General features: G+C 37.2%; 1 protein-coding gene across 19 annotated transcripts in view; it reads right to left on the bottom strand.

The window, feature by feature from the left end:
- PAM (peptidylglycine alpha-amidating monooxygenase) overlaps nucleotides 1-20,816 on the bottom strand; it is a 283,208-nt gene that overhangs the window by 36,865 nt on the left and 225,527 nt on the right. For 13 of the 19 annotated variants that reach the window (XM_053911135.2, XM_053911114.2, XM_053911113.2 and 10 more), the window contains 2 exons: nucleotides 9,381-9,704; nucleotides 4-133 (listed from right to left, as the gene is read on the bottom strand). In XM_053911135.2, the coding sequence (XP_053767110.1) occupies nucleotides 4-133; nucleotides 9,381-9,704 (454 nt within the window). The remainder of the gene's footprint in view (nucleotides 1-3; nucleotides 134-9,380; nucleotides 9,705-20,816) is intronic. The other 6 variants (XM_053911160.1, XM_053911165.1, XM_053911170.1 and 3 more) reach the window with 1 other exon arrangement.

Here is a 20,816-nt window from a genome sequence, read left to right as displayed (position 1 = left end):
TACTTTACATCCCAGACATGGTTACCTCTGTGGAAAATCACCAAGTTATTCTTAGGGTCCAGAGCCACCCCAGAAACCTGGCCTGGTAGCAAGTATACTCCAGGCCAATCCAGTGCCTCTTCTACGTGGAAATCTACAAGATAAATCCATTCATTTAGTGTAAACAAGAAAACTAGTATGACCTCACGAACGTTCGCACACTCAGGCAGTAACATCACTAGATGCAAAGAAAAGAAATCAAGCCATGCTCTAAATATGATATACCACATGCACGTGCCAAGTAGCTTCTTCAGCTATGAAATAACATAAGCGACTATGGACTCGTGTGAGAATTACATGTTCTCTTTTCCTGTCGATAGGATGCCTGTAAAACCAGCTTACCTTTAGGTCATTAAGAACAAATGTGAGACTACCTTCTTCTTAACAAGATTCCTATTTTAAATTAGTATCTTCGGGAAATATGGCGACATGGATAGCATCATTTCAATATAAAGCTTTTAAATGTTATAAATAAATAGCAGGCATGGACAAGAAATTCTCTCTCTCTCTGTTAACTACTGTATAAATTCTGGATGTTCACTATACATTAGATCCTACCATAAACCATCATTGATTATCCCTTGTACAAGGAACTATTTAAGATACCAATTTTAGTTGTCCTAACTTCAGTGTTCCTATAAAAATAGGAGTGGGGAGACATTCTCTTTCACTGATTATATTTCACTGCTTCCGAATATAAAGGAAAGATCACAGGAACTCTGTGATTGAACGACCTCCAAGTCATTGTCATTTCTGATCAGAATACATTTATAGAGAACACCGGGGTCCATCTGTGTTAACCCCTTTTATAAACATATTCACAAGGAGAAGTCTACCGGAGTAGCTATACTAAGGACGTAGAGTTATGAACATTTCATGAAATCTGTTGTATCAGTGTCAATATTTCTTCCTCTCTCAAATGCTTCAACAGAGATGCAGAGAAGCAGAAAAGAAGCAATTTGAGCCTCATTTATCCTCCCCACCCTCTGGAGGATGCAGCAGCTCACAGTACAATCTCAAAGGTAAGCTTTAAAGATGAGGAAGAAAGGGAAGCTTCTGAAAACTTGAAAGGACGCCCGTGTGAGAATAAACACTTTAAAACAATTCTCTCAACTATACAAAAAATAGAACTTTTTCACTCAAAATATTTTTACTTTTGCACATTTATCTTTTTTCTTTCATAAAAATTAACAAAACATAGCACGATCAGTAGGATGCCAGATCAGTTCTGCCTACAAGCTTTGCTGAGGCATCTTTAACAAATATTCTGCAAGTGTGTTATCTAGGTGAGGCATTATGCTAGACTTTGGGAACACAAAGAAATAAGACTGTGTTTTTGGCTTTGAGGAACTAGAAAATGAGAAAAAAACAGAAAACCAATACTTATGGCACAATGTAGGGAAGGAAGGTAGGAAAGGTCCTGTAATCCTTCCTGAGGCGTGGTCGGGAGAGGGTAGGGTTAAGGCCAGACCTGGGAGGCTTCCCAGAGGAAGAGACATTTCTGTTTGCACTTAAAGGTACGGGGAGGGTTCACTGAGTAGTAGGCAGAGAATATTTAGGTCAGAAAGATCAAAATAGACAATGTTCCTAATTGCAGAATGTGCTTCAAGATCTTTAAATAATAGGGAAAGGATACTTGTGCATATCAGGTGGGGTCAGGGGAATAGGAGGCAGGGTTAAGAGACCCAGAGGTATGCAACATGAAGGAGTATGGATTTAAAAATGAATGAATGTCGTTCTGAGCTGTGGTGTCTTGCTCTATACTGTGATTAATTTTGAGGCACGCTGCAAGAATCTTACTAGTAGCAGTAAAGCACAGAGTTTGGGAATAATTTACTTTTGAAATATGTTAGAGCACGTGAGAATGTCATTCTCACTCATACGTGCTCTGATATGCCTTCTTGTTTTGGACAGAAGTGGGACAGAGTTAGAGCTGGCATTTCTAAATTTGCAGACAATTCTGGGCACAGCGGTAGATGTGAAAGGGGCTGCTCAGATGAATAGCATTCATCATCTATCACGCTTGTCATAATAGGAAAAAAGTGGCCCGCTACAGGCCACTGGGAACTACTGGAGGTTTCTAAGCGTGGTGTGACATAATTAAAACTGTGTTTATGAAAGTGAACTATGGAAATAGGGCATAAGCATGACAATTAGAGATGCCTAGATGGATCGACAGATGGATATATCATTCCCCCAAGAAAATGTTTTAAGTTGTTTTAAAGTTGCTTGAACTTCAGGGTGTGCTTCATTCGTTCTCATCTCAGTTACAGCTTGTCTGTTTGGGGCCATCATTCTATCCTCATTCACCAGCTCCTGAAGATTCTGGATGGGCTCCAAGAGAACCTTGAACCTCATGACAATATAAATACCCAGTTGCTTTCATCAGATTCTCAGAGCCCAGAGGCATGACAACTAGATGGAATTTCCTGAGGGCAGGGAGCATGTCTTATTCACTGTTTTGTCACCAAGGCTTGCACAGGGCCTGGCCCACAGCACAGCTTAATAAATGCACTAACCTGAACTCTGCGCTCTAGACCTCCTTGTTTATGTTGTCAACCAGCATTGAAACAGCCTTATCACCTTAAGATTAAGTGGCACTACCTCTTTTTATCCCTAGCACTATGCTAACGACACTGTGAAAAGACTCCATAAAAATGCTAATTGTCTAAGTATTTTTTATTAAATACAATAAATGAATACTATGGTTCCCATAATCTTTCTGTTCAGCGTTTCACCAACAGGTACTGGAAGCTCGGTGCTCATGCAGGTGCAGAGATACTAACTCTGACAGAAAATATGCAATGTCCAAATTAACACATTGTTCTGGGATCAAATGTGATTTGAACAAAATATTGGAAGTACTGCGTAAAGAACTTTAACATAGCTATGAATGATCCCAATTATCACTGACTTTAGACTGATAAGTGCTTGAAAGTCTACAAAAATCTTTGACTGATAGGATGCTAACAAACTATTTTTTCACACATAAGAATCCTTTTTCGTTGGAAATTTTCAAGAAGAAATGTGTAACTATGTACACATTTATTAAAACATACACTTTTGGTGAATTTTTGAAACAGTAAATATGGTACATGAGGAATATAACAGGGCTAACACCGAGCAAATCGGCTCCCTTAGTACTGAGTCAATGCAAAGGAGAACTATTTCATGCACGACAAGAATGTTTGGAGAAATTAAATTATTTTTAATTTCATTAAAATATAATTGCATGTTTATTAAGATTACCAAGCCAAGACCACAAAACCTGCAGGATCTAGGTCTCTGTGTTAACGAGACATTCTAAGATGGTTAAAGGAGAACTGAGGTCATGTTCATTAGCTTGGTTAATTGATGTTTTTACTTCCAGTGTTACCATCACTTTTATTATCAAGTAGTTAAAAGCTGTTCATTCGCTTCAAGATTAAATGATCAAGAATCAAGGCAGTCATTTAGGACTGGTGGTGTATAGATGGAATTAATTCTGATGTTTTCCCAATCCCTGCCTGTCCATACAGGAGAATCACAGGCCAGAACATACGGCTCATCCCAGTGATTTTCTTATTTCACAGGAAAGGAACTATTGGTCTGTGCCAGACTTCAAGCAGCAATATTAAGGATGGTTATTTTCTAATAATTATCTATTAATAATAAAATTTCTCTAATGAAGGAGAATCTCAAATCCTTATTTAAGAAATTGTATGACAAAATATATTTGGGGGTCTAACTTAAACTTTACATTATCAATCACAGAAAAATCAAAATTTTGAGTTCAGACTCCTCTTAGCTTTTATTTAAGAAGTGATTCAGTACATGATTAATTAATTCTGAAGACTTACAGTTTTAATTTGAAAATTAAATACAAATTTCTTACATATGACCTTGGGACACTATTCCCAAGTTTCAGCTGCTCTAAATTCAGATGTCAAAAAATAGCAATATTTCAGAAGTACTCAAATTTATTATAAATAAAGGTAAATGTGCAACCTCATATTCCACCATATATTGAGAAAAAAAGTTACTACTTTCAGAAAAAAGTTAAACATTACATTAAGATTGTATTAATAAATCACTAAAAACATTAATGAATTATACCTTTCCAAGAAAGAAATTAATGTTCATGATCAATGCTTTCATATGAAGTTATTAATACGCATTTAAAAGGGCGTTCACTTATTTGTGTTACATAAGAACCAACAGAATTAGATAAAGTTGAGAAAAAATATTTTTTTAAACCCAGAACTATGACTCAAGCTGAGCATAATGAGGGTCTTCACATTTAATCTTAAGGAGAAGACCCTGATGAAATCACTGGGAGACTGCAACAACAAGAACAAAAGGTAGTGGGGGCTTTTTCCACACTTGCGAATTCTGATCTCGTGAGGAAAAGATGCCTTATTTTGGTCAGAGGTTGTTATTCATCAGAGGTGCCAGCAAAAACTATAATTAACTAAAATTATAGGAGAAATATTTATACCCACGTGAGAAAGAAAACAAGAACTAATTATAATGTTTCATTTAAAGGGAGTGAAGTGAGGAAGAGAGTGAAGATATAACTAGGGGCTCAAAAGCATTAGCAGAATTTATTTCCTTTTTAAATGAGAAAATGAGATCATCTTTGTGCAAATGAGGTCACCCTGGTCAATTTGTTTGGATAGTGATTGAGAAAGCACGACCAAGGTAATACGCAATTACAGTTACTACGATTGTGGATGAGATAATGAGATGATTGGAAAAAGGCAGTCATCTCCCTATCCATGTACTGTCTATCTGTCTGTCTGCCTATCTATCTACCTGCATGTATCTACTATCTACCTATCTATCCATCCATCTATCCATCCATCTATCCGTCTGTCTATTGTTATTTTTATTTTATTGTGAGAGGTGGAATAACAAAGTGATTAAAAACCAAGACTCGGAGCAAAGTGTGCTTGACTTTGAATCTTGGTTCCTTGAGCTGTAACCTTTCTATGCCCCAGTCTCTTCCTCTCTAGATAGGTTTATAAATAGGGTTCTTGTTACGAGGATGAAATGAGTTAATGCACCTAAAACACTTAGCCTGGCTCATTGTAAAGGCTACGTATGTGCTTGTTCTTATTATTCTCCTCCCCTCCAGAGATTATAAATCAGCCAACCAAATGCCTTATTGTACCCTGGAAATACTATAAAACTTGAACCTAGAGGTAAGCAGATAGCTGAAATATATTAAAAGGATGGACTCTGAGTTAACTAAAAGTTGTTCATAGAAGTAAAATGAAATCTAAATGTATCACAGAATACTTAAAGACTCTGCGAGTCTCTTATCTGTTGGAAAGCATCACACAAACACAAATGTAGTTTTAGATGTCTGGTGGTATGCCATATATGCTGAATCAGGCTTCCATATGCTGGCAAACAGTAGTTCAATCATATTTGCCAGTGAGAATAGCTACTGTAGTTTATAATGTATTATTCAATGAGTCTAATTTCCAGAAGGCAACTAGAATAAAGACATCTAACATTTTTTTTCCTGTTCTATTAATGCTATCTCAGAATAGATATCAAACTAATGGTGGAAACTTTATACAAAACTGTGTTAGGTATAAAGTGGAATGTGTTTGCTTCTCAATTTACCAAATTGGATATTTTCACACTGCACATCATACATCACAGGCAAATATCAAGGCAGATCAATACAAGTAATCCGAGATTTGAAGAGCCATAAACTTCCATCATGATAGAACCCTGCCAAGTCATTTTCATAATTTATCAAATTAGAGTGCCAAATTTTGCAGCTTTCCTACACATAACAAGAAAATTCTCTCATAGATGCTGCTTAAGTGAAAATAATTACTATTTAGTTCCACTACTTTGGTGTTTAAATTTTTGAAATCTTCATCCAAGATGACATTAATGGTAGCAATAATAATCATAATTATTGTTAAAGTATTAGAAGATTTATTAAATGTTTTCTATGTGCCAGGAACTGTTCAAAGCACTTTGCATATATTATTTGCCTAGGGACCACATAATAAATGGCGTAGCTGGGATTCAAAGCCAGGCAGTCAGGCTCGAGTCTGATGTGTTCTGCATCATACTACCTCCATGGGGTGGTTCTCAAATTTTTTTAGACAAGTGGAGAACTACTGGGCAGGGGGAAGGCAAGCTGTACTGTGTGCTCAGGAGCATGTATGATGGGAAGGCGGTGGCTACTACTTCCCACTTGACAACCTCCGTCTAGTCTAGCTGAGCCTGCTCAGAAAATTTCTATTTCTAATACTGTTTTCACAATTTTTAGGAGGAGCGTTTTCAGAATAGACTCTGAACCTCACCAAAAGTCATGAAGACAAGACCTCAAAAAAGGGGCTGTCTTTGTGGCTGGTTGCACTCTTAGAAACACACTGAAAACAGAGTACTTAGCCATCTTGTCCCTAGGAATGCCAGGGCTTCCTCAGCTCTGCAAAGCTGGAAGATGTCCCTCCATGGTGCTCTTCGTGAATCTTGGTGCCCATTGACACTCAACCAATAATGAGGTGGAAAACTCAACTTTCAATGCAGTTGCCAGGGGATGGAGCCAAGTGAAACACTGGATCTGAAGGTCCACAAAGTGCTGTTCCTTTGAAACATCCAGGTAGTCCTGGGCTTACCACACATGGCCGAATCCTATAGTTTCGCCTTTGAGCCCTCAAATCAGCTTAATGGGATCCATCACGATACTGCAGTTCTAAAATCTAGGTGGGTCAATGAAAATGCTACTGCATTGGGCTGTGCTAGTGCCATGAACTGGGGACACCAGAGCAGGGTCCTGAGTGGAAGTCTCAGCTTCTGAGCAGTGAGGGTCCTGAGCCCCAGGTAGATGCATCTAAATTGGGCAAGCACATCAGCTTTGCTTTGAGTGAGCACAACTGTACTGAAGTGTAAAGAACTAGAAGGTACACATTAGAAGTCATAAAGACCAAGTTTGAAATTCAGACTCTGTGACCTCATTCAAATACGTTCACTTCTCTAGGCTTCCATTCCTTCATGTGAAAATTATTAATTGGTATCAAAGATACATGAAATGAGTATGAGCCATAATATCAAGTAACACAATAGCCTTTACATCTTTGTCTTAGTAATGCTCTCATATGAAAAGCGACTTTCTTCTTTGCAGCCAAAATAATTCCTTATAGCAAAGTGGGCACTCAGGGAGACAGTTAATTCTGGACCATTAGGGTCCCATTCTCAGTTTTGCCTGGAGTAAAGAAAGAATATGAGGAAAACAATGGAAGATCATCCATTACTTATTCTCATTGCTCATACCTTGGGGAATATGCATGAATCAGACTACTAATATATTTTATTAGGGCATTACTGCCAATAACTTTCTACTTTCTTTTTTTTGCAAATGAAAACTTCCTGAGGACAGGCTTTTTTCTGGCTTACACTAGGAATGCAATATCTTGAATTAAAGTTAGTATTACATTGTGTTATGGTAAACAGAGAGAGAATTGAAAAGAAAAAGACTTTAGAAAAATAGGTTACCTAAATATGAGTTTTGCTATTTTGCATTTAATTTTGAAAAAGTGTTTGAATCAGAATACTGAAATAACACTAAAATAAATCATTTCACAAAGGAAACACATGCGCATCTCCTTTCTAGAGTTGGGATTTTGCTGTAGGTTACTATTCTACAAAACTCATTGTTTTTTTTTACTTCACTGATATTCACCCACATATTTAAAATGAAAGGAAACTTCCTGAACCAGAACATAGAGAAGCATTTTTCTCCTGGGCACTGCCATTTACCACCCTGGAAAGAATGAAGAAATTTGGAAAGTAAATGCATTTTGGGCATTTTAAACACTTCTTTCTTAGATAAACTAAGTAGTGTCAGGAATATAGTCTTGAGTCAAACAATGGCTTTTACATGACACTTACAATGCCTACAAATGACCACGATGTTATTTCAAATCCAAGAGTAACAAACAAACACAAGCCATGGAATAAAGCATGCTGTGACTCCAACATTGAACGCTCGAAGAGAATCACATTCTCACCAGAGGCCCTTTGCCTTTTATTTCCATGTTGTTTGCGTTATAATTTACTGTCCTTAATATACAGATTCAGAGAGACACCCCAGTCTGTTTATAAAATGGAAAGGGTCATAATACACTGCTGGTTTCTAGGCATCATACTTAAGGGATGTAATTCATTGTTCTTTGGAAGGATTCTGGAGTCTAGGTTGTTCATAAACACTGTGGATTCTGATGCAAGGGGGTCTTGAGAAACACAGTTTTATTAGATGAATTTAGAATGAGTTAGAGGAGGGCTAATGCTGGTTGAATATGAAGAGAGAAAAATCTGGGCTCTAGTTAACATATCATAGAGACCATTAGGCCAGTCCCAATGGGCAACGCTCAAAACTTCCATGTGAGCAAAAGACGCTGCATGCTAATTTTTTTCAATTATAAATAAAAATCGGCCGAGTGTTGAATAATTTATAGCTCCCTGCAAAGCTGTATGGAAAACATTAAGCTGGCAGCCTGTGCCATTCCAGCCCACGCACGGACCACTGCCATGCACGACTATCAGTTACTTCTTTGGAGATTGTCTCCACATGCTGTATTGTCTGGCTTTCCACATTAGCAAGTAACAAGAAACACAATCGATATCACAGAGGCCACAACACAATTAAAGACAAAGATGAGGCATCCATAGCTTGCTGGTACAGAAACCTGAAGGGAATAACGTATTGTCCTCTAATTATGGAAGCCAATAATGGTAAGAAATAAAGACAAATCTGATAGTTACTCACTTGCTGGAGGTCCCTTCAGAAATAACTACTCAAGTTCCCAATTAAGATAGTAATTAATGATGGAACTTAAGAAATCAAAGTCATAAAAATAGTTACAGTGTACAAGTCATTTGGATGAAAAGTATAAGATTCTTTTGAGAGGGAGACAAATACCTTAAGAAGGTAGCATATAAGTATTTCATACACTGGGAGTTTACTTATCACGTTTTAAATTTTCAGTTTCTTTCCATGGAGCAAAATGGATAACGTTGATATAATAAGAATTTGTTGCTCTGAATTTCATGTGCTACCATCCCCTACATGATCTGAGTGATTTTGGTTCTAGTAATTTTGGATCTCCAATTGAATGGAAACTGAATTTATGTTGTATTGGACCAAAACACAAAGAAATATTCCTCAAACTAATGTCCTATCTCAGATAACCCAAATCCGAGTAATACTTTTTCTAATGGTCTTTTTTATTGATGAGTTTTATTGAACACACATTAATTTTTATTCCCTTCAGATTTTGCTAATGTGGATTGCAGCATTTCATATTTTATTCTTTGAAAAGCCCCAGACGCACCTCCTGTGTGTTCTGATTCCCAGGTGCCTTCAGCAGGTGGGGGCTGCTGTAATGAGAAAGCTCTGCTCTCTGCTGGCCTCAAAGTAGATTCTAGTCTGTGAAATTTGTGAATTCTGTCTCTGACAAGAATAGCATTGCTCCTCTCCTCATGTTCTGCACTCTCTCTCGCATCGGATCGACCGAGGTCCTTCTTTTGGACTACATTTGCAATCTCAGCTACCAGGTCTGACTCTGCCTCTCCCTTCTCTGTAGGGTTATATTTGTGCACATGAACAACATCTTCCCTTTCTCCTAGCAGCTTGGAAAGCAGTGAATAGAAATCACCTGTGAAAAAAAGAGAAGAGGTAAGGGATGGAGGGTCGATAAAATTGCAAAATTTATAAATGTTTTGCCTTAAAAATAAGTGAAAGAGAAGGTTGCTCTCAAAGTTTCAAGCTTGGAGGGGGAAAATAGTTGATTTTCCAGAAAATGAAAAAATAATATGCTTCACATTTCATTTCATATACCACCTATTTCTTTCTGTTATCCCAGGAGCCAACCACACTGGATAACCTCTATTAGCAGTTTGGTAGAAACCAAATAATGCATATACGAATGTACGGCACTTTTCAATGAATGGTTTTCACAGTATAGCTGGATTCATTTGGAAGATAGAATTAACAGATTTCAAAAAATAAAATATTATCAACATCTATATCAGAGAAGAGTTATCTTTACAGACAAACCCCTTGAGGCTATCTTTAAAAAGTCTATTAAAGTATGATCCACAAAAAATTCAAAGTATATTTTTGAGCAGCTGCTATGAAACACACGAAATCTAACAGATATGAAGCAACGTGACAATTGGAAAACCATTACTGTTATTATGTTACCAGTGCTACTGCAAATAGCTCCATTTGTTCATTTTAAAGAAGAAATGAACAAATTCCAGAAAACTAATTTTGTGAGAAAACGAATTCTTTTTAAATCAGTTTCAAACAAAGGAGATTTTAACAAACTAATATAGTTGGAATGGTTCATCACTGAAAATGTATTCCATGTCTTCCTACACTAAGGAGGAAACTTGGATAGGATAACCTAATTCCATGAAAATACATTATTTATAACATATTGTGACAGATAAAAATATGACCATGGTAAATTCATGAAGCACTTTAATCCACATCATTTACGCTTGTGGCGTCAAATCCATTTCCATCACCTGTGGGAATGGGCAACATGTGTGTCCTGAATAGAAATGCAAATCTGCTTTCCTAAGCCAAATCCAAAGGTCATCCACAACTCTTCCTTTTCTTGCCCTGTTCTAAGTCCTGCTAAATAAGATCACTATGACTATGGAGTCCTGTTGCTTGTTTTAATTACATTTACAATACCATTGGATGATGTTTGTAAAATCTTTCTTATGATCACCAGGCAATGAAAATGACAGCTGATTTAGCCGTGAGATATTTCACCAAAGAATATGTTATTCAAAAATGGGTGCGAGGAGATAGGAAATCTCTCCAAAATGATGCTAAGACACCCTGTCATGTTTACAAATATTCTTGGGTTAATGAATCAGAGATTTTCGATTCTTGCCCATGAAAGCAGCTTATCCCATGTGAAATCTTTAATCAGAAAATACTTGCCAAGTAATAGGGCCAATCTTGGCGAAATGAACAAAGCAAAATACGACTCAACCAAATGTTAGGCCGCAGTGGCATTCTTCCTCACAAAAAGAGAGATTAATCCATTACTACTAACTTCTCCTGCCCCATCCACTCCATATAAATAGTTGAACATGCTGTTGTAAACATTTTATGTAGAAAATAAAACAAGCTTATTCCAGGGACAGAGAAACAACATAATTTTAAAATGTGAATCAACGTCATTAGGCTAACATTGCGGGAGGAACGTGGGCTCAGAACCGTGCATACAACTATTCAGGTCTGTCAGTGAAAATCTAAAATCTGGGGTAAAATACCAAATACAGAACACTCAGTTCCTTTGAAATTATCATTGGGTTGGGTAAACAAATATTTAACAAAGCGATAGGCTTGGCCACAGACAGGTTGCTCTGGCCTTGTGAGAACATCTCTATCAATAGCTTGTGATACGGGACACAGAGCACTAGAGAGCTAGCTCTTACATTCTTATGCACAAACCAGAAGGGGTTTTTATTTATTTATTTTTCCTTTTCTGTATACTAAATACATGGAATCATGAAATTTAACCATTTTGCTTAGTCATATTAAGATCCTGATTTAGGAAATATATCTAACCTTGAGTGTAAAGAATGGAGTAGAATACAGAGGAAGTTTTGTGGTTTTCATCCCAACCTCATCTCTCAATATTCCTTTTTATCTTATTTCCGGGCATAAAGGACGTTCAGTTCCTTGAACGCCAAATCTAAGATGTTGTTTCTTCTTTCCGAGACATTCTCTCTCTAGTAATCAACTATCTCCCCAACCTTCAGACATTACTTCGGCCTCACATATCCAAGAAACCTTTCTATCACGTTAAGGGTCTCCAGTCCGTGCGTCCGCAGCACAGTGGCTTTCCCTGTGTTGTTATGGCCCAGTGTCTGGTCTTTATTCCACAACACTGATGTCTGAAACCATCCCGGATGCTTACTACCTATGTTGTGCCTTTAAGCAAGTTATTTAACTTTAAAAAGATGACAACTACTGTTAATAACTGTTTTGTGGATTTAAAGAAGATTGTTAATGCAATATGCCCAGTCCAATGTATAAAGCAGGTGCTACAAAATTGTAGCTATTACAGTTACCAATGAAAAACAGAAACTGTAGTCGCACCATGCATCTGCTTCAATCTACTGTTTACCTGAAATTTTAAAAATCAGTTCTTTTTCACATTCAAGAATTGGAATTTTTTATAATGAAAAAGAAAATGTCTTTAAATTCACAGCCCTTTACTTTCTCAAGTCACCATGGCTGCTGTAGCAATTGGTTTCCTAGCTTTGCCAAAGGAGGTTGTATCTAACTTTCTCTCTTTCTCTCTTTTTTTCCTTTCAGGTAATTTTTGGAGAAAGAACTATCCCTACTCCAGTGTTCCAGATGCTGCCCCTCCCAGCACGCCCTAGAGCCTTTTCTATCTGCTTTCCTTTATTCTCTAACACAACTTCTTCACCAAACACTTGACTCATGGGCTACAAATACACTTACTTTGTGCTTATCTTGAGTGATTGTGGACACGAAGAGAGACCCTCCTTTGACACACTGTCCTCAAGCTTTTCCATCTTGCCTTTACATTGAGCAGATGCCACACTGTCTACTGTAACTGAGGAATTTAATCTTTAATTTTGCTTACTTTGATTAATTTATATTTGAATTTAAATAGCCACATGTAGCTAGTGTCTACCATGCTGGGCCGTGTCGGGCTACGTACTGCTACATCCTTCTTCGCATCCTCTTCGTTGCCTAAATCAAAGGCATCTATTTTCACTTCTGACTTCATCCACGTATGACTTCTGCATGAGTTGCTGAAGAGCGGTCTAGTTGCCAAAGCTAAGTGACAGCCAAGTGACTCTTCATCTTTTTTTCCATCTTTTTTTACTATTACGGATATGCCCCACTTGCCTTCCCTTTGCCCCCCTCCACCCAGCCCCTGCCCTGCCCTTCACTACATTGTTGTCTGTGTCCATGGGCTATATGCATATATGGTCTTCAGCTAATCTCGTCTTGACTTACCAGTGGCAGTCGGTCTCTCCTTGTAACATTGTTCTTTTCAGATCATCTCCACCTATCATCTTTGCTTTCTCTTATTCTGACACCCAACACACGAAAATGTTGGTGTTTTCTGTGGTCTAGCCCTGGCATACTTTTTCTTCCTCCTGGCTCAGCCACTCACAAGGCGTAAGGTGCTACCTCCAGACAAATGGCACTCACACCTGGAGCTCTCCTAGTACCAAAGTGGTGTATACAACTGCCTTCTGAAGGTTTCCTCTTGGGTGTCGGTTGTTTAAAAATCTTGAACTCAACACGTCTAAAACTGAGCTCTTAATCTTCTCCCCATACTTTATCTTTTTTACAGTGTCTCTCTCGGTGACAAACCTGTGTTTTGGGTCAATCAATCCAGAAAACTAGATTCCTTCAGCTCTCACCCATGAATCGCAGGATAAACTGATTCATCATGCTGATTTGTCAACATCATCCCTCCCTCCAAGCAACCTTTACTCATTTGAGAGTCTTATCATCCATCCTCTGATTAACTAAATCTCTCTCCCCCTCCTTCCTTGGAACAGCCCCACAGCCCTACCTTTGATGTCCCAAATCTGTCTGGAATGGAATTAAAGCTGCTCTACCTCTGCTGAACTGACTTGTCATTGATGGTAGCCTGCCTCTGCTGGACACCCCTAAGTTATATTCCACCTGTTCCTCAGCTCTGTCAACCTTTGTATTTCAGAGTGCTATTCTCCATTTTATTCTGGGTCTCACTGCTAAGGCAACCATGTAATTTATTTCCCAGACTGGGACACATGTGAGAGTGAAAGGGGTGTTGTTAATATTTTTTCTAGGCATAAGCTGGGACAATCTTGGAAAAACTGGGATGTATTACAGTCCGACTTCTGTTGACAGAGATAACACATAAGACAGAACCTTATAAACCACAAAGGACAATAACAGTAGTAGAAGCTAATATTTTTTGAGAGCTTAGCATGACCCAGTCACTTTGCTGAGTGCTTAATACAGTTTAACATATTCAGTGTCCATGAAATACTTATTGTCTTCATTTTAGAGAAGGAAACTTACTGTACCATACTAACCTGCCCAGCTGTTAGAAAGCTGAATGGGGATGCAACAGAGACAGCCTGAGCAAGGGGCCTACCTTCTTACTGATTGTTGTACTAAATCCAGGTTCCCCTCTCTTTCCTCAACTGGCCAATCAACTCTTTCCTGTGAATTCATCTCAGACCTGTCAGTCATACTATTTTCTGTCTTTCTTTAATTTATTTTAAAATTAACTGTCTTCTGAGTTGAGGTACTGGGTTTACTTTTTCACTGAACAAGTTTCTTTTTGTCCTACTCTGGCTTGTTCTCTTCTTATTATAACATACATGGTTGTAAACCAGTCAATACATACATAACATAGTGATTTGCACAAAACTGGCTAAAGAATACTAATCGACTTTCTTGGGTTTGAAAAAGTAGAAGAGTTTTCTGTTTTCGTCAGTACTTTTCACTTACCACTGGCAATATACTTTACATGATTATAAAGTTCTGTAAGATGCCCTGAAAACATTTCTTGTACATTAAAATTACCTGGGAAGGAACAAGTGGCAAGGTATAAATGTGATTTTATATAAAAAATAAAAACCTCTCACTTCTTATTCAATGCCATATTTCCAGTGATTACTACTGTTCCTGTCATAGCAGATACCCAATAAATGATTCTAGAATAAACAGTAATTTGTTAGAAAGACACCCCTTGCTTCTGCATCGGTAGAGATAAAAATGTTTCCTTGATGATTTTCAGCTGCAGTGAGATTTTTCCCCACTCAAATTTTGACTCGTGTACTTATGAAATGAGGAACTGCTCTCGGTCTTTGAAGGAATTTGACTGAGTGGGTTTGGTATTTGGAAAACACAATTGTGGTAGCAGCTAATGTGTCAGGGAAGGGAACACAGCATCATACAAGAGAATCTAAAACACTACCAATTGAACTCCGAGTCTGTAAGTTGTGTGCTCGCAGTAACTCCTTCCTGCCTCAACAGGCATTTTTTTCTATTTAGCAGGGATCACTCCCTCTCCCCTGCCACCGGCATGGGAGTTTCTCTGGTTCACTCTCAAGATATGTTGAAATCAAACTAAAATAGATGGATGGAAACATATATTGAAAAAATTTCCCCATAAGGTTCTTTAAAAAATAAATACTTTAAGATTATTGGATGAAAAAATACATATCACTACTTTTAGACAGCATTACACCTTAACAGTGGCAGGCATTTTTATTTTAAAAATGATCAAGAACCTCTTGGTAATCTTTCCGAATATAAACTCCCATTTCCCACATACATCACTAGTACTTCATTACCTAAAACCAACAGCTCGTGCTACTGTATTGCTCATGATTCCTGTGGTACAAGGAGAATAAATAGGATGTTCATCGGCAGTTTAACCACTGACAAAATATACCAAGTAGCCAAGCTAATGAGATTACAACCTTGTAAACACAACTGATTAATGAGAGGAATATGAGGAATAAAAAAATAAAAGCATTTCTTTTTAGATTTTAATGTTCTGCCTTATGACTCAGTCACAGCTGACTCTTCCTCTGGTTAAAATCTATTTGGTCTATTGACTGTTTACTTTTTCCTAACCCAACAAGAACCCTCCTAGCCTTAAAGAAATAAATCAGTCAGGATGAACAGCTGAGGGATCAAAAATAAAGTTAACTTTTTTCCTTTTACAGGACTCATCTGATTGACAAACAATCATAAATTACTTATTTTTAAAAAGAAAATGAGACGAATATTTAAAAAGGAGAAATTAGAGGTGGCTTTTGCAGCTACCAAGCACACAGATCTATACCAGGAAGCCCAACCATGTGATAAATGACCATTCACATCTGCCTATCTGTTATTAGGAAACCAATTCAAAACAGCACTCACTCAGCTTCCCAGAGCCTTGGGGGAAGAGGGGATATAGTATTGTGTTTGATAGATGAGTTCAATAAATAAAGACTTGTGAGATGCTCATAAATCATACAAACCAATAAATTTTTAGTGAATGGGAATACAAATAAGAATTGTATTTTCTTTAAAACAGCAAAGTCGCATCGAGAGTGCTTAGAATTAGCTAAGAAGATGCTACTGAAATCATTTGCACTTTATTAAGAAAGGGTGTATCTTGTTTTGAACAAAGCAAAGAAACAGAAATTTTAGCTACTAAGCCTAGCTAGCCTTTGTTCCACGGTTCTCACAGTTTTACCGTCACTTTAACAATATCTACAGTAAGTTGCTGTCATGTTAACTTGTTTCCTCCATTCTCCTTATTTGATAAAGCATGCCAATGGTAATTCATTCTTCATTAGCACAAAACCACTGTGGAAGAACTGTTTCACGGAAGGTACCTGAAGACCTTTAACTATCTGGGGTCATGAAGTGTTCTTCCTCAACAAATTGTGTTTTTGTCATAGTTTCCCTGGCTTGGGAATACAGTAGCTCATGCTGACCTTTGAGTGGAAAGATTGATTGTGTGCGAGCACAAAGGCTACAAGGAGAGCAGTTGGAAGCAGACTGAGTAAAACATGTAAAGGGCCCTTTCTGCGGAGGAAAAAATGCTGTCCACAGTGTAATATTCAGTAAGAAGGACGCACTGGTGTTAGAGAACTTGACTTTCAATTCCGCCTTGAGTTTTCTTTTTAATACAGTGAATCTTCCCAACACAAGTAACAAATTTCAATGCTACAACTCTACTCTGAATTTTAAAGGGGAGAAACACTCCAAGTCAGAGCTCTTAAACGCAGCTGGTAAGCGAGCCTCTTAGTTGCAGCCCATATTCCTTGCCTAAACAATGTTGATACAAAGCTCATATGTAAGAAATCATAATGGATAAAAAAAGGGAACATATAAAGCATACTTTAATTTCCTAAAAGTGCCAACAATTTACACACAAGTGAGGGATGTGTGCGTGTGTGTCTGTGCTGGAAAATGCGACACCATCACCCTCATTCCGTATAGTCTCCTAGGATTCATTTTCTCCACCCAGAATCAATATCTAATTGGGGCTCATTGTTTAGCTTACTCTACTTCTTACATACATAGATAAGTCTGCACTTACAGTGTTATAGGAGATGGGGACATTTCAGTTTGTTTTGAATATTCATTAGGGTTATTCTGCAGGAAGGCAGGCGGGCATAATCAAGTCATTTACAGATAAGCTCATCTATAAGCAAAGAGGTTATTTCAAAAGAGTTCAGGCAGGGATTAAAAATTGCACTTGCCAACCTACTGAATGGGAGGAGATATTCGTCAATGATATATATGAGAAGGGGTTAATATCCAAAATTTATAAAGAACTCATACAATTCAACTTCAAAAAACCCCACAAACAATCCAATTAAGAGATGGGCAGAGGACCTGAATAGACACTTCTCCAAAGAGGACATACAGATGGCCAACAGACATATGAAAAGATGCTCAGTGTCACTACCCTCAGAGAAGTACAAATTAAAACCACAATGAGATATCACCTCACACCTGTCAGAATGGCTGTCATCAATGAGTCTACAAACATCAAGTGCTGGTGAGGATGTGGAGAAAGGGGAACCTTCGGGCATATTGGTGGCAATGCAGATTGGTGCAGCCACTATGGAAAATAGTATGGAGGGCCCTCAAAAAATTAAAAATGAAACTGTCTTGTGACCCAGCAATTCCACTTTGGGGTATATGTCTGAAGAAACCTGAAACACTAATTCAGAAAAATATATTCACCACTATGTTCATTACAGTGTTATTTACAATAGCCAAGATATGGAAGCAGCCCAAGTGTCCCTCAGTAGATGAATGAATAAAAAAGTGGTGGTATGTTTACACAATGGACTATTACTTGGCCATAAAAAAGAATGCAATCTTACCATTTGCAATAGCATGGATGGACCTAGAGGATATTATTCTAAGTAAAATAAGTCAGTCAGAGGAAGACAAATACTATATGATTTCCCTTACATGTGGAATCTAAAGAACAATGTAAATGAACAAACAAAACAGAAACAGACTAATAGATACAGAGGAGAGACTGATGGTTGACAGAGGGGAGGGGTCGAGGGGCTGGGTGAAAAGGTGAAGAGATTAAGAACTAAAAATTGGTAGTTACAAAATAGTCATGGGGATATAAGGAAAGCATAGAAAATATAGATGATAATATTGTAATAACTATGTATGGTGCCAGGTGGGTACTGGAAATATCATGGGGAATAGTTTGTAAAGTATATGATTGTCTAACCACTATGCTGTACACCTGAAACTAATACAAAATAATATTGAAGATAAACTGTAATTGGAAGATAAAATTAATAAAAATAAATTTAAAAAATGGTGCTTACCAATAATTTTACAGTTGGAAGAAATATTCAAGAAATAATACTGTTAAACAGAAGATAAAACCATGTACATATAATGATTCAAATACTGTTAAAATAATGTGAATATATGGCTTATTTCACACACAGATGTATGTAAATACCCATATTTCTAGAGATTATGTACGATTTTTATTTGCTTCTTCACACTTTCCTGTAATTTCTCTATCTTCTATAATAAATATTGTTTTAAAAATCAGTCGAGCATTATTTTTAAAAATCTCAGCAAACTTATTTAAAGCTCATTAAAATGTTCCGACTGTTGCTTGATCCAGACAACCTGACAGGTGGTAAAGCTGTCATATAACGAGCTTCTTCTGGTGTCTCCATGAATCCATCTTTTGAGACACAGTCTGAGATACAGTTGCCTTACACAAATTTTGTTCTAGAGGGAGCAGATGCAGCCATGGATACTGCAGACGGTTACTGTGTTGTGAGTAAGCACAGGCTGAGCTACATGGATTTGCACAACTCATGTATTTATTTTAAGTGCTAGTTAATTTCCAATCGAAGTTAATATTCTGGCAAAAATTAATTATTAATATTCTGGAAAGAAGTATTTGAAGTCATGAAAGGCAAGGACCTACATCCAAGATTACTCTACCCAGCAAAGCTATCATTTAGAATGGAAGGGCAGATAAGGTGCTCTCCCCAGATAAGGTCAAGTTAAAGGAGTTCATCATCATCAAGCCCTTATTATATGAAATGTTAAAGGGACTTATCTGAGAAAAAGAAGAAGATCAAAAATACAAACAGTAAAATGACAACAAACTCGCAACTATCAACAACTGAGCCTAAGAAAACAAAAACAAAAATAAAAATGAACTAAGCAAACACCTAGAACAGGAACAGAATCACAGAGACGAAGATCACATGGAGGGTTATCAGTGGGGAAGGGGAGGGGGAGAATGGGGGAAAAGGTACAGGAATAAGAAGCATAAATGGCAGGTGCAAAATAGACAGGGGGAGGTTAAGAATAGTATGGGAAATGGAGAAGCTAAAGAACATATATGTATGACCCATGGACATGAACTAAGGTGGGGGAATGATTGTGGGAGGGGGGGTACAGGGTGGAGGGGAATAAAGGGGAGAAATAAATGGGACAACTGTAGTAGCATAATCAATAAAATATATTAAAAAAATAAAAGTCTGTGTACATGGTATAATTTATATAAATAATTAGAGCCCTCATATTAGCTACTTGGTCAATTTAACTCCCAAGGGAATAAATACAAATAGACATTTGTGCAAAAACATCTTTGAGAAGAATAGGATACTTAGTAATAAGTAGATTTGTCCTGTGTATTGATTGCAAGGAGACAGACTGATCTCACTAGTGAATCAAATGGATGAAACACATATTTGGTACATTTCTCTATTGCTCTTTAATTTCTAGATCACCGATCTCTCAAGAGCCGTAGAATAATGCACAGGCTACACTGGCCATTGGTAGGTATTTGTTTTCACATAACCCAGGAAGTGGCACTCTGATGGACCCACTAATTTTGACCTATAAATCCCACAGCCTATGTTCTTCAGCATGAGAACGAGTTTGGACACTGTGTTTATTTCCCAAGTGAAATCACTTACATCATTTTTATTCCTAAGAAGAGGAAACAGCAGCTACAGGAAAATCACTTCTTATGTTTTCATACAATTCTTTTCTAGAACCAGTGAGACTGTGGGTATATTAAACTTCCTACTACTATGTGCTATCAAACACAGAAGGGTAAATAAATGACGAATGGTAAAATACAAGAGAGTTTTAAAGGATTTGGTTTGAAGTCATATATGACACACCCTAAATCCTTGTATTGGCAAATAACAGATTAAATTTAATAATTAAGTTTCCTCTGCTACAAAACCCCTGGGTTTCTAATCTTTCAAAGGTTTCAAAATTTTCCTTGATCAACTCAACTAAATTCAGAAAGAAAACACAATCCAGCCTCAATTTCCATAGCAAATTACTATTTTACAAAATGCATCTACTAGACGGTGTTCTCATTCCAAACTGTATCACAGATGTTGGTATCAGGAAACGTATTCTAAGATGACTCAAATTTTTTCAAAAGCATACATTCAAAACTGTGCAATGCTAAAGTGATTGATTTTAAGTCTGATTAAATTTTGGTACAATTATAGTAAATACTGTTAATCCTACTTTATTTGGGTTGCAATTACTGATTACCTTACAAATATATACACAGGTTTGATAAATTTAGCTATTTTGAATCATACACAATAGTTTAGTATAACAATTTAGTATACACTATTCACTATAAAAATCATCTCCCTGATCTGATTTAACGTAAACATAGAAACAACTTTAAGCTAAGTTGTATTTTTTTTAAAGG

Source organism: Desmodus rotundus, chromosome 1 (assembly GCF_022682495.2).
Source record: "Desmodus rotundus isolate HL8 chromosome 1, HLdesRot8A.1, whole genome shotgun sequence".
NCBI lineage: Eukaryota > Metazoa > Chordata > Mammalia > Chiroptera > Phyllostomidae > Desmodus > Desmodus rotundus.
Note: the sequence above shows the minus strand (reverse complement) of the source record. Positions and strands in the feature narration are given on the sequence as shown.